The sequence below is a fragment of the Lolium rigidum genome, chromosome 6 (genome assembly GCF_022539505.1).
Source record: "Lolium rigidum isolate FL_2022 chromosome 6, APGP_CSIRO_Lrig_0.1, whole genome shotgun sequence".
Classification (NCBI taxonomy): Eukaryota; Viridiplantae; Streptophyta; class Magnoliopsida; order Poales; family Poaceae; genus Lolium; species Lolium rigidum.
The window spans coordinates 42,668,158-42,683,635 of NC_061513.1; the positions used below are offsets into that span (position 1 = coordinate 42,668,158).

A 15,478-nucleotide genomic window follows, 5' to 3' on the forward strand; every position below is an offset into this window, starting at 1 on the left:
ACTGGAAGAAAAGCAAGTCCGGCATTGGGCCGGACATTTGGCCGGATAAAGTCACAGTTTTGTCCCGAAGGCCGGGCTATCCGGGGGGGGGGGGGATTATCCGGCTCTTACTTAGGCCGGAATATCCGGGCCCCCGGAAGCTGCAACGGCTCAATTTTGAGGGGAGGTATAAATACCCCCCCTTCTTCTACCTTGGTTGCTTGCTCAATCATTACACAAGAAATCTGCCAAGCCACCTCCATTAGAGCCACCTCAAATAACTCAAGATTTGCAAGATCTCCTTCCTCCCCCAACCAAAGCTCTTGATCTTTGGAGATTCGAAGGAGAAGACACCGATCTACATCCTCACCGAAGCGTTCTTCATTTCCCTCACTTGTTTGAGGGATCTCATGCTAGTGTTCCTATTTGGTTCCCTAGTTGATTTGTTGTTGATGTGTTGTTGTTGATTGTTGTATTGTTACAGATTTGGGAGCCTCCAATTTTGTTGTGGATGTGTGCCCCAAGAACTTTGTAAAGGCCCGGTTTCCGCCTCGAGGAAATCCCTTAGTGGAAGTGGACTAGGCCTTCGTGGCGTTGCTCACAGGAGATCTGAGTGAAGCCTTCGTGGCTCGTTGGTTTGGCTTGCGTAGCAACCACACTCCTCCAAACGTAGATGTACCTTCTTGCAAAGGAAGGGAACTACGGGAATCATCTCCGTGTCATCGCGTGCTCCACTCTCGGTTACCTCTATCCCACTCTATCTCCTATTACGTAGCTATATCTTGCTTAGTTGATATCCTTGCGATATAGGTATATTCACTTAGTTGCATATCTAGAGAATTTACCTTTGTGTCAAGCCTAAGTTGAAAAAGAACTAAAAATTGGTTAGCACCTATTCACCCCACCTCTAGGTGCGGCATACGATCCTTTCAATTGGTATCAGAGCCTCGGCTCTTATTTCGGGCTTAACCGCCTAAGAGTATGCCGGACGAGGAGTCCCCGGAAGGGGCCGCCAAGACGGTCTCCATGGAAGACTTCAATTCGTTGAAGTCCTCCATGGAAGCCCAAATGGAAAGCATGAAAAAGATGATTGCCGAGCTTTTGGCTCCGGCCCTTCCCAAGGCTCCTAGTGTAGAGGTAAAAGACACGGGTGCGTTAGATGAGGGAGAGGCTTCGGACTTACCCTCATCTACCAAACCCGTGGAAGGTGATAACTTAAACACTATCAAATCTCCCATTGCATCTCCTAGGGGAACTAGTGGAGGTGAAAGCTACAATCGAGTAGCTCCACCTTTCCTATCTCCCGATATACCGGTTCCCCATCCCCATTTGAACATTCGGGCGACCCACCTAAGTTTTCTATTGATAATTTCGATACTTGGCAATTTGAGTTCCGCTCTCATGTTTGTAGTGCCTCCAATGAACTATGGAGAATCATCTTGGAGGGCTTCAAGCCATACAACCCCGACAAGTTGACTAGAAGAGAAGCGATTGATAGTCAACTCAACAACACCGCCTTACACATGATTCAAACTAGTGTGGGGACACCGGAATTGCATCGTGTCCGAACTACACCACCGCCAAGGAAGCTTGGGATGGCTTGGCCGCTAGTTGCATTGGAAGTGAGAGCACAAGGAGGAACAAGTATAATGCTCTTAAGAATAAAGCCGAAGGGTTCATGAGGCTACCGGATGAAGATCATGAAGTCATGTATGGAAGACTTCTCACCGTTGCCGATGCCTTCCGACTTATTGGTGTCACCCACATCAATGACACTTGGATCAAGGAGAAGTACATTGAGTAGCAGTTTGTGGGAAGAGAAAGAAGCGTGACCAACCGATTGAGCATAGATCGGACATTTTGTTAGAGATTGTATGAGTATGTCGAGATTCTAGTAAATTCATTACTCCCTCCGATTCATATTAATTGTGTTTAATATGGATATATCTAGACACATTTTAATTTTAGATACATTCATACTAGCGACAAATAATATGAATAGAAGGAAGTATGTGTTTATAACAGCGACGAGGACAACCGGAGAACGGGTCACACTCTAAATTCGTGCAAATTTATCGTGACTACGTGGCATGAACAGATGGACGGATATTGATACAGACATCGTGGCACCATAGAGATACACCCAAAAATATCAAATATATGTCACTGATTGAGCAGAAAATATAGATGAAGAAACTCGGAGAAAAACGAGCTTGGTCATGGCTAGACAGGGATATATGTAGATCCGAGCTCATCTACAGTGAACACGGCGACAAGGCTGACAATGATCCCCTTGCCCTCCTGTTCCCGTATAAGTGTATCAAACTCACCACTTGTCGCCACCAACTTTTCCCATGGAGGTATCGTAGAAAAGAACCTAGAGAAGCGAATTTATGCCTTTGCGAATATCTATGTTCATAACAAAAATAAGGATAAATAAAAATATCTAGGGAGGTGCCATTGTAGTTTCCAAACGGATAAAACGTACGTATATCGGTGTGGCCATCAGCTCAATTTTTGTTTTCTAGCGCAAAAAAGAAAACGGTAATGATGTAGTCGATCTGCCCAATCAACGTCGCTCCAGTTAAGCATGACATATCGAACTTGGCATCCATCCAATTCCAAGACACAAACCGTTCCACCGATGATCCGTTTATTTATTTGTGGATTTTCTGGTGCTGCCATATGCACATTTGACGTTTCCATATGTCCAAAGCTATCTTTTTTTTTTGAATGACATATGTCCAAAGCTATCTTTTTTTTGAATGACATATATATGTCCAAAACTATCGAACGGGCTAGCTAGAAAAGAGAAAAACTCGAAGATCAACTCTCTCATGGCCGCGGGCTCGAATCTTGGACTGCATGTGTGCCGGCCGGAAACATGCATGCGTGCTGCATGCCTCCTAATTTTCCGTTCTATAGCTTTCGTAGTGTTAACTGGAAGACAACGATGTTTCCCTGTCTTAAGGCTATGATGTGACATAATAATTAGTTCAGTGCAGATCAAGTCACATGCGTGGTGCACTGGTGCATAGTCCAGCTAGATGGTTAAAAAACCACAAATGGTGCCCCGGCTACTAATATACAAAAAGAACACTAGTTTAAAGTTTTCAAAAATATTCTAGAAACAATACAAGATATCAGGAGCGGAGCTAGAAATGATCAGAGAGTGGTGCTAAGATAGGCTACGTGGTGCTGGGCTAGTGCAATCTTCATTCTGGTGAGCTAGACAAGTCAGAGTTTTCCTTAAGCAAAACATTGATGGACCGGTGCTATAGCACTGGTAGCACCAGGCGTGGCTCCGCCCCTGCAAGATATAGTTAATGATGTATTCTACTCCGTCCGTTAATAGATGTCCAGTGGATATACAAAATTTGATGTAAAATACGTAGTATTCTAGGATATACAAAAATAATAAAATCTGACATTTTTTGAGAATTTAAAATCTGCATTTACAATTTTGCACAGCCTAGAATACAAATTAGTTCACATTCCTTCTTTTTTTCACACTGGCAGAGTAAATCGTTGCCCACATTAAGAATTTTTGTTTAAAATTTTAAAATTGTTGTTTTCTATTTATTTTTAGAAAAAGGGTTACATGTAGCCTGTCCTACATTTAGCTGCACTCCTAGGTATCATTATCCACCACTACTGTTATGTATGCTACTATTAATGTTACTACAAATTTCTACAGCAGGATAGTTAGTTTGTTTCAAATATCACTCGATTTTTTTGAACTCATCAACTCTGTACAGTAAAGAAACAAGTTTAAGGGCGAGAATGATTCATGTTCGGTTGCCACCACGGAGACAAGGGCCAGTGGAAGCACCAGTCAGCCACTCACCACTTGGAGCTGGATGGTCACCGCAAATTCCACATGATTCTGGGAAGAAATGGAACGCAATAAGTCGCTCTCTGCTCGTTGGTGTCCCCGAGTTCGCAGTCTCCAAGTAGAGGTGGGCTATCAATCGAATGACTCAACTGGTCTAATGAGAACACAAGAATTACACGCTTGTAGAATCCTTAACATTGTTTGGTACTAGAGATTTTGGATAATTTTATAGGGGATTGGGTGAAGCCCTTCAAATCTCAAATCTTCAATCCACCAGATAGAGGTAGAGTATTGAGAATCGACGAAAAATACACTATAATTTTTTAAAAGTGGGGATAAGTAGAAATCAAATTAGTCCAATATACTAGAACCAAACATGCATGCTTTTAGGAGTAACTGGGAAATTGGGGCTTGGTGGAATGGTCCCCACTGATCCCCACAAATATGCAAACAAGGCCTAATACGGTGACATATACATTATGTGTCACATGATTATATGAATGTTGACTGATTTTTTTAGCAATTTTTTAAATTAAATGCTTAATTCATGAGTTTCAAGAAGTAAAGATGAAGTGTTAGAAAAGAAAAATAGAAAGAGTTTTTTTTACAGAAACACATCAAACCACATATCGCTCACTATATGCGTCATCATAAACACATCAAACCACATATCGCTCACTATATGCGTCATCATACCAGTACTAGCACATCGAAGAAACTGAGCTGAAAAATCACATTTTTCTTTGAGATGAAAAACCACAAAATTGATGTCTCCTAAGTCGCAACCGACGGACACGTAGCACATGTTGTGTACCATCAAAAGGACATCTCACCATGCCAAGGAAAAAAAGGACATCGTCCCAAAACCCTCACAAAATGTTCTGGAAAACGGGAGTACTTGAACTTCGGTGGGCTGGCTCAGTTCGCAGGAAAGAGAAAAAGTAGAGAACACGGCACCGCTACGCATGGCCTGGCCCAACAGAAGCCCATCAACCGCCCGCGAGCCAGAGTAAAACCCTTGTCCTCGACCTCTCTCCCCAATCCTGCTCCACCGCCCCTTGCTCGCGCCACCAGCCTCGCCGCCGGCCTCTTCTCCCCCTTCCCCCAGCCACCGGACCGCGACCTCTCCGCCCGGCCGCCCTTCCCCGTCAACAAACCAAAATCCCTCGTCTTGCGCGTTCTCTGTCGGCGCGGCGGAGATGATCACGGCGATATCCTGGGTGCCGAGGGGCGCCGCCAGGACCGTCCCCATCGAGGCGGAGCCGCCCACGCAGGAGGAGATCGAGGAGGCCAAGAAGAGCATCTCCCTCGGAAGGTAGTCACCCTCGCCCGCTTTCCCACCGCGTTCCGCCCCGTCGCGGCTGCCGCGGGTGACAGACGAATAACCTTGCGATTTTGCTCGCAGAGCCGGGGGCGACGCCGACGACGCCGAAGGGGATGAAGACGACGGAGACATGGAGCTCGACGACGAGGATGAGGTCGACGAGGTCGCGCAGGCCAGGGCCGCAGCCAAGGCGCTCGGGAAGGGCAGCTCAGCTGCCGTTGGCGACATCTCCGATGGGCTCGCGGAGCTCAACATGGACGCCTACGACGAGGAGGAGGATGGTAAGCGCTCGTGCTGCTCTGGCCCCATCTTACCACGTCTTGGCTGAGACTGATTACTGTAACTCGTATCTATCTCTATCTTAGAGCTTGAGGTTTTCAGCACCGGGCTGGGGGACTTGTACTACAAAGACAACGAGGATGACCCTTATATCATCAAGAAAAACGGTGTATGCTTTCTCTTGCTGTGAAGGAGATATATTGTTTTTCTGTCGGTGTTTGTGGTATTAGTTATCACATTGGAAGTGAATGAGACCCCTTCTGTGCCTTATTAGGATGACGATGAAGACGACGATGACGATTCCGAGATTGAAGACATGACTATCAAACCTACTGATATTGTCCTTGTTTGTGCACATAACGAGGATGAATTCAATTCTCTTCAGGCAAGTGTTGATTTACTTTTTTTTTCTTGCGCGTATATTGTATGCAAGGTATGACTGGTTCGCTTCCCGAGCGTGAATTAAGTGTCGATCTACACCGTCTCGTTGCATTTGCTAAAATAGTGCCGTGGTTTTTTTTAACAAGAATCTAAGTAGCAAACCTTTGTGGTGAGCAATTGTATTCTTGTCATAATGCTGGTTGTGCCGAGTAAATTTCTATTCTCAGATTGATGCATTTGATTATACAGAATATACTTAATTCGTATTAGTTTCCATGTTCTTACTCTGCCTTGCCTCTCTTTGCCGGGTATCACTAGCACATGCTGTATGTGTTCGCGGTTATGTTGCATGCAAGGTATGACTGGTGGCCTTATTGTATATTATAGGTAAGTATAGTGGAAGAGCTGGAGGACGGGGATCCTAATATGTTTGTGCACCATGAGGTCCCTCTCTCAGACTTTCCGCTCTGCACGGAATGGATGGATTTCAACCGCGAGAATGGTGACGAGAAAGGTAAAACTGTGGTGCCACGTGGGTTTTGACAAGTAAAGAGTGCCAATTTATTTCTGCAATCTTGCTGCTTTCTCATCATCCTTTTCTTATTGCAGGGAATTTCATTGCCGTCGGCACCATGAGTGCCATAATTGAAATATGGAACTTGGATATTGTAATGTTCGCAAAAACACACAAGACTTTTATGCCACACAACCATGAATTGTTTTGCTTCAAAGATATTTATCTATTGTTTGTTGGATGTTGATGTTTTTCAACAGGTTGATGAGGTCGAACCACATGCTGTGCTAGGAGCACTTTCCAAAAAGCAGATTAAGGGGAAAAAGGTATGCTACTAATATTGCATTGTTGAGCTACTTGGAAATTTTGATTGCTTCTCATGAGATAATTTACTGGTTAGACTTCATAAACACTCACTTCCTTGTTGTAAAGCCTTACTCGACATACCCAACATTCTATCAAATTTGTCATGTTTTTTTTTTTTCCTTTGAATCCCTTGGCAACCTCAATAGTTATCATTTGAAACATCTGCAATCTGGTCTCGTAGTTGCTAACGTAACTGTGGGTCTGTGTCCTAACATTGGGCCCGCCTGTTGCCTATCTAGCTTACTGTCTTCTATGTCTGGTTTAGATCCTGACTAACTCCACATGAACATAATGCACATGAAACGAGGTTGAATTGTTCATTGCCTATGTCCATTATGCTCAAGTTCTAGTAGGTTCACTAAGTTAATGTGCAGATTGGGTTGCATTTTGGCTATTAAATTGATGATACTAGTTTCAATATGAATGTGACAGTGTGGTGTTGGTGCAAAATGGTACTGATTGGGTAAGGGTACAAGTACAATGTACCCTTACCCAATCATACTTGATACACCATCATAACTAGAACTAATGTCAGTACTATGTTATGATATTATGACACATATTTGCCTCTGTGCGGCTAGAGCCTTCCATCCTTGATATTTTAGTTACACTGTTTGTGCCACATGTCATGTGCAGCCAAGGTACAAGAAGCGTAATAGCCATAAAAATTCTGTGCTTGGTCTTGCATGGAATGCAGTGGTGAGGTGTGTTTTGGTTTTAACTTAAGTGATCACATCAGTCCCTCTCCTTTCACTTATTGGACCAACGCTGATGGCTCCTTACGAATTTCAGGAATGTTCTGGCTAGTTCAAGTGCAGACAAAACTATTAGACTTTGGGATTTAAGTACTGGCCAATGTGCAGTTACACTGCAACATCATGATGGCAAGGCAAGGATCTACTTCTTGCTTATGTAATATATATATCATTCCGAAATATTATGATGGTGTATCAAGTTAATTTTCCCTCTGTCCCATATGTAGGTCCAATCAGTTGCCTGGAGGTCACCTGAAGTTCTTCTCAGTGGATCTTTTGATAAATCGGTTATCATGGTAATAAATCTTATTTGTCATTATGTTAATTTTTTTCGTGAAATATTTGCGGCTGCTCATTACGTATTCTGGTTGTTGGCCAGCATGCTGATTTCTAGCATGTCAGCAATTGATAATTTCACTTGCTTTGTGTAGCCAATAATTAAAGGCGGTCACACTAAATTATGCAACATATTGATTATTACCTTCTCCTTTTGGTTCTGGGAGTTCATTTTGAAAGCCTTAGTTCACTAATTATGTAATACTAGGAAAATTGCCCGTGCGTTGCACCGGGAGAAATATACTGTTATAGTAGTGAAAATATGCAAGAACTAAAACATTAAAAAATGCGTGTATTTAAAAATATTCTGAACGAAAAATTCAGTACATCTTCACATGCTACATGTGTATAAAATATTTTCATCAAAGATCAACTTATGGTTAGTGCTGTGTAAAAAAGACAAAAATTGGTGTTAAAAATAAAGATTTGTGAGATATATTTTGTCATTTTTACATCAGCCACATGAAATATTGGTATTTTGCGAAATGTTCTATGACATAAACAGCTGCCTGGACTCCGCAAGAAGAAATCACTGTACTTCATAAGATGGCGTAGGGCTTTACCGACGATATTTGTCAATGAACTTGTTAGCCCTTTCAAGCTGAGCTGATCGAGCTAGCAAATCAACCAGACCTTAGGAAACGATCCCATACTCTAAGTGTTGTCGAAAAATTGGTCGCCTCATGGGAAAATGCACTCCGCAGAACATGGCGCACGCTGCGCGTGGCCCCGCACCCCCATACTTGTTGATCAGCCTGAGTAGGACACATTCATTCTCAGAGGCCCCAACCTTCACATCACCAGAGCGGCGCCGCAAGCCTTGAGTAGAGCGACAAAGGTTTATCCGCTACAACCTCCTCCAGCATCCGTGTACTCGGCGCCGGCCGAGGGCATACTCACACATCAGCGTGTTGTACCAGACGATGAATTTGATTCCTTTATATAGGTGCCTTGACTTACAATTGGGTAAAAAAGTCCTGGTTGAAAACCCGATCATCAGGTGCTTTATAGAGTTCATGTAATCCGGGCTGCTGCTGCTCAGGGAGACTCCCTCCTGAGGGAGGAGAGCGATTCGCTTGCTTGGCTGGGCTAACGTACGAAGATTGAATAATCCCCCTGATCGCCTGATCCCAACAGCAGGTGCCACTCGATCTGTCATATCCTCTTCTACCTGGCATGAGGTGAGTAGTGGTGGCGGCAACCTTTCCGTTTGTTGCTAGTCGACGGCCACACGATCGCTGGGTAGCCATGCGTGGAGATTAGGCTAAATGATCCTCATTGACTTCGTCACCGGCTGTCGTAAAAGTTTCGCTTCAAGGAGGCACGTTTGGCCGCCGCCGAATTTGAAGCCATAGGCACGACAGTTCGCGTCACACCGGCAAATTTTACATAAACCTCGAGGACCTAAAGCTTTTCTGATCACGCACGCCCACGCCAGCTCAGACACATACTGTGATATTGCGGCAGAACAATCTCTGACAACGACGAATATGAACCAAAAACAAGCTAGCGGAAGAAAGATAAAAGCAGCACCCTCTCAAATCGAATGCGCGTCCTTTCCTTTGTTCATGGCTGCCAACGATCCATAGATCTGAGTTGGATACTTGAAAAATACCACATCAGCGGTGCTTTGGAACTCGTTTGATGCAGGAGCTGTTCCAGATCAACGGTGTGGTTTTTAGTCGGGGTCCATCATGGCAGAGTCGTGGAGAGCTGGGATCCATGGCTAGTTGCAGGGACCTTGGCCGGGATCAATGTCTCAGGATCAATTTCGCCGAGATGCACATGTTGTCCAAGCCAAGCTAGCTCAATGAATTAGCTGGCATACTCCGTATTACGCACGCACGGCAAAACTGATTTGATCGCAACAGCCCATCGAGATATAGCATACCAGGATACATGGGTATATATGCACTACCCAGCGCCAACAAGGAGTCCGTGCTGGACTCTAGCTCTACCTAGACACAGAGCTTGTTGTATGTAGGAAGGAAACCAAAGCGCGCACGTGCAGCATGTTGTATCAATTAAGGAAACTAAAACGCGCACGTCCGATGTAGAAGGCGTAAAGAACGACGGACGAAAGCGCAATATGACGGACCAAACCACGGAAACGTTAGCTCCTTTATTATTAGGTATAGATTTGCTAGTACCTTTTCCTTTTGGTTCTGGAAGATCATCTGGAAAGCTGTAGTTTCTCTTCTTGTGTGGTGAAGATCCAGTTCAATGGTAATCTGTCATTCCTGATGAACAGTGTGTTGCGGTCACTATAGATGTTTTGAGATACAGTTCAGTGTTAATTTGTCATATTCTTATAAACATTATGAGATACAGACCAGTTTTAATTTGAAATTCTTGTTCAAGAGGCTGTTGCATTATTGTAGATATTTTCTACATCAACTGTACTTATTATTTGATACTAACATTTTACAGAGTGATATGAGAGATAATGGACAAACTTATCATAAATGGGCTGTTGAAGCAGACGTAGAAAGCTTAGTTTGTGATCCACACAATGAACACTCCTTTCTGGTAAGTGATCTTGTTTTTTGACATGTTCTAAATCCTGCTTGTCTGCCCTGTATATTGGGATTTGTTGATTAATAGCAACAGCCTTTTGCTAAACATTTATTGAAGTTTCCGTTAGTAGACAGTATGATGGAAACCCAGATGAAGATCTAGTACTCTAATATGAAAGCAACATGTTTTGACTAGAACTAAGAACTATAGTGGATCCTACCTACAGTTATAATCTGAGGATATAATAAATAGTAAATGCAGTCGCACAGTTCTGAATTTACTTTCTGGTCCATGTGTTCACTCGTGCCTACCTCAACATGCTTGGGACAAAGGTTTTTTTTTATTGTTGTGTTGTTTACTCAATGTTATAGTGACGTGGCAGCTGTGTCTTGCAGGTTAGTCTTGATAATGGGATGGTTCAAGCATTTGATACACGGACAGCTTCATCAAATTCAATTTCTGGGCAGCCCACGTTTACTCTGCATGCACACAATAAGGCTGCATCTGCCATATCCTTCTGCCCTTCTAAGCCCAATGTATGTTTCAATCTGTATACCAGTGTGCTAAAAGTAAAGGAGACACGCGGCCACCTGAAATTGAATTACTGATGATATCTTGCCTTTTCTTCTGCAGTTCATTGCAACAGGTGGAACCGATAAAATGGTGCGAACTTCGCATTGATTAAGCTATTAACACTTCCAATATTAATCCAACATGTCGCTAACATGTCTCTAAACGCAGGTGAAACTCTGGGATATATCGAACAACCAGCCTTCGTGCGTCGCTTCGCTGAATGCTAAACTTGTATGTGCTCGAGTGAATTCCTTCTTCATCATACAGAAGATTTACATAAATTATGGTGCTAACCCACTCTCTTGCTGTTTCAGGGAGCTGTATTTACGGTATCGTTTTGCAACGACAGCCCCTTCTTGCTAGCATGTGGAGGATCAAAAGGCAAATTAAAGGTAAGCACAATGCACATATGTGAGTCTGTCCAAACTTGGTCGCCCACGTCCATGCATTACTCTTCCATTGACACTACTGTACGTTTGGCAGGTGTGGAATACACTGTCGGAACCAGCGGTGGCTAATAAATTTGGCAAGTAGACATACGTAAATGGATCACCTTTCTGAAGACTCAAGAGACTTGGTGTCTATCAAAGTTACATGCTGTAGTTACATCTGGCTATGTGTGAGGATAGATAGATTTTCTCGTTACGGCAACAGTTTGGTGCATGAGGTGAATGTCCCAGTTTTGTTATGGGGCGAAATGGAAAGATTGGCTGTGCTATGTATTACTATCTGTTTTGACGTTTGTACAACTAATGACAGTTTAATAGATTCCCAGTTGAACTCGAATCTTATCAGGTATTTGGACTCCATTTTGTTTGGTCCTCGGGGAAGTTAGAACCCGTACCCGTTTTGTCTTTTAAAACAAAGAAGTCTGACCTTTATCAACACCCTAAAACCGAACTCTCAAAGGGACTGTGGCCGAACTTCATCCTAAAACCAAACTCATGTGATGTTGAGGTCGTCGAATACTAATCAGAGCACACTGTATTTATACCCTCAGTAATGCTACACCTACGGACGGGAAGGGTTACGGAAACTCTACGCGCTGACGGGTCTCCAGACGTGGCGCTAGCGTGGAATAGAAACACCGCTCGGTGAGAGAGAGAGAAAAAAAAGAGAAGGAAAAGGAAAAAAATGGCATGCAGAGTAAAATCCCCAATCCCATCTCCTAGCGACAGAGGGATGCTTCTTGTCGCGGCGGCGCAGCGGGGCCAACTCTTGGTCGCAGGGGGCGTCTCGCGGAGATCTTGGACGCTGGAGGCGGCGCGGCTAGATGTTGGTCGCAAGGGGCGTCGCGGCAAGCTGTTGATCGTAGGCTCTTAGGCGGCGGCCGCGTTGAGCTGCTAGAAGGCAACCGGCTGCGTGCGAGCTGTTGGACGGCAGACGGCGGCGCGCGAGCTGTTGGACGTCAGGCCGCGGCCTCAGCGAGCTGTTGGATGGCGGGCGGCGGGCTTGGCGAGCTCGTGGTCCAGGACGGCACCAGGCACAACATGGTTCCAACATGGACATGGCAGGTGAGCCCCTCCTATGTCTTAGGTGCTGCATTTTAACTAGTAAAAGACTTTTGGCTAAGATCAATTTTGCTGTCTCAAGTCTCAACTGACATTCAGATTTGCAGGATCTGCCGCTGCTGCTGGACTGCTGGTATACTGATGAAGCCAAAGCCAGAGAATGTACCTGCTGGCATACTGAAGAAGCCAAAGCCAGAGCATGCCTTTCAGGCCTGAATCTTCACCTAAAACAAGCCCACGATTCTGAAGTTGGATAGCTCAACTGGTGTCGCAGTTATAAATAACATACATTGGAACTTCAGAAGAATTTGGGATATGTACAAAAAGATAAAAAATCTGAAGACAGAACAGTAGTCCTTAGTTCTGGGAGAACTAGGAACAATGATGTTTGCTTTCTCCAGTATACCAGGAACATACCGAATTGGTTCTAAGTTTGTAACTGGCATGTTATAGTCTCTGATCTTGTAAATTAATATACAAGGTTATTAAGTTCATGACGTTTTAAATGATTGTTAAGCTTGTCCTTCCAACTTGTATGTTGTGATCTAAAATTATGAATAAGAAACATGTTCGCTGGAAACTTCGTTTATATATTGTTGTTCTGTCATCATTTGTTGAGAATGAAAAATTAAGAGTATGAAGCTGAGATACTAAGGCTGTGCTGCTGATGCTTGAGCCAAGAAGAGCATAGAAATGCAACATTCTGTTTTCTAGGTGAAGGAAAGGATTTTCTAAGGATAAGTATATCTGGAAGTCACAGAAAGTTTAATGAGGCTCACCTTTACTCCAAACCAAATACTTCAACCATTTCCACAAAATAAAACATGGCACCACTGAAACAACATCCATTACAATGTTCAACTCTCGGCAGTTCATAAACGTTGCAACTCTAGATGTGGAGAGAAAAGAAAACAAATAGATGGATGGTCTCCTTAAATTACAGTTGCCAGGTGCAAAAAAAAAAAAGGATTACATAAAAAATCCTTAAATTGTACAACTCATGTCTCTCTCTCTGATCCTTCGTATCGTTGATGCCTTCAGTTCCATCTGGTACTGCAGCTTCCTGGTTGGATTGATGTCGCAACTACTATAGTGCCCAAGTTAAATAATCCCTGCGACAAACAATTAATAAAATTTAGATCTTAAATATTTATTAGAAACAGAGAGATTAATAAAGAAATATAGCTCAAATGATCCATACGGTAGTGGAGTTGTCATGCTTGGATTTATGTTGCTAGAACTAATATCCAGTTCAGTATCTTGAAGTAAGACATGTGCTTGAACTTCACCTCCTCTTCAAGTTCCACATTGCTTTTCTTTTGTTGCTCGATTCATGCCACTCGATTCTTAAACACTTAGGAGTTTGATCATCCATTCCTACAAATCGTAAAATATTTGATGATCAGGTTTGTGCTCTACTAGTATTTAATGAGATCACAATAAAACATAATAATACGAATGATTTTACATGAAGCACTGTAACATTTATGATCTGATTACTGGTCTGCCATAAGCTCCATAGGAATAAGCAATAAGCATGAATTTGGGTCGATCAGGAGCGACGGCAAACCTGTTTGAACTCGAGCAGCTCGGCCGGCTGCACGGCGGCGAGGTCTAGCTGCAGTTTAAGGAGGACGGTGAGCTACCTATACGTGGCATGGATTTCACGACGGCATGAAGGCAGCTCGATCTTCCCGATCTGAACCAGGCGTAAAACTTACGGCGCAGTTTCCGCTTTTGACATAATTAGTGGCACGTCCGGCGACCGGCGAGCGGCTCGGCGGGGGGCACAACGGCGAAGTCTACCTGCGGGTTGAGGAAGATGGTGAGCCAGTATGCGCGTCCGGCCGCTCACGACGGCGGCGCGATGGAGGCGTGGTGGATCTCAACAAAGGGCAAAGCGTACGGGGCAGTTTGAGCTTTTCACTGCAAAATTAGCGGCACGTCCCTGCTTCTTCTTTTCTTTCGTTCAGCCTCCACGTCGGATCCAGGCCTTGTCAGCGCGTAACTCGTCCGTAACTCTCCGTAGGTGTAGCATTATTGTTATACCCTTGTACTTTCCACGCTCAAACGAACTCCACTCGTATTATTCTGTGGCTAGTACAGGTACAGCAACGTGGTCATGCGTGCTCTTTTGCCCTGTGAACTAGATCAATCCTTTATCTTTTTTTTTTTCTCTCACACAGCTCACGTATCCTTCTCGTGTCACAGTCGATGTGTCGATTTTGTGTGTTTCGGAAAACATTATCATTCGTGTTTGGGATTCTTTGAATTCAAGAAAAAAGCCTAACATCTTCTGCATATAAAATGGAGCATACGTATATACACCGTGTAACACAAATGACATGTAAATGGATTTGTAATGGAACTCTGTCTGTTTATCACGCATTTTGGATGTTGTTTTGTTTGGACCTCGACAAACTTGTCTGTTCTACACTTGTACATACACGGCAGTAAAATACAGAGCATTGCCAGTGGAACCAAGAGGAATCCATGCGTTATCAGCACGCTAAAACCTAGTAACTCTATCTAAAAAAAAACCTAGTAACTCATGTGCTCTTCAGTTAGCAAGCTACTCGCTGAACAACCTTCTTGCCTGCCTCCACCAGTGATTTGAAATGTCCTGATCCACAATGGAGTGTATCAGTCTTCCCTTACGCTTGCCATGTTAGATTTTTTACTTAGTTGGTGGAGAGAGTGAAGTAAGAGAAGGCTATTTTTTTTTCATTGTACGACTTATCTTCTCTTAGACACATAATTTCTTACTAAAAATAATTAATTATCATTTATTACAATGGATGACAATAAGAGATAATGCATTGTACCTATATATTTATCATCCTCTCTAAATAACATGGACAACTAAGAGAAAGCGTGCCTTTCCTACCATTGTAACATGCCTTAGAGCAACTCCACCGGCATCCCCCATAGCGGCCCCGATAGCGTTTTGGGGCCGGAAGCGTAAACGGGTTCACATCGGCGCCCCCCAAATAGCACCGGCGCTTTTTCGAGTTCAATAGAAGCGTCGGTAACCCTGTGCCGGCCCCTGGCGAAGGGCGCGAATCGGGCACGTCGGCGCCTCACGAGGCGGAAAACTTTTGGCGTGGG

The 15,478-nt window shown here is 43.8% G+C and overlaps 1 protein-coding gene across 1 annotated transcript; it reads left to right on the forward strand.

Annotated features, from left to right (window-relative positions):
• Positions 1-4,915: 4,915 nt before the first annotated feature.
• LOC124663592 (uncharacterized WD repeat-containing protein C17D11.16-like) lies at positions 4,916-11,645 on the forward strand. Its single transcript, XM_047201277.1, has 16 exons — positions 4,916-5,129; positions 5,220-5,419; positions 5,504-5,586; positions 5,692-5,802; positions 6,186-6,312; positions 6,408-6,466; positions 6,573-6,638; positions 7,315-7,382; positions 7,471-7,567; positions 7,661-7,729; positions 10,200-10,298; positions 10,682-10,822; positions 10,920-10,949; positions 11,028-11,090; positions 11,174-11,251; positions 11,343-11,645. Exons 1-16 carry the CDS (start codon positions 5,014-5,016, stop codon positions 11,391-11,393), a joined length of 1,458 nt encoding a protein of 485 aa, XP_047057233.1. The 5' UTR covers positions 4,916-5,013; the 3' UTR covers positions 11,394-11,645.
• Positions 11,646-15,478: the final 3,833 nt, after the last annotated feature.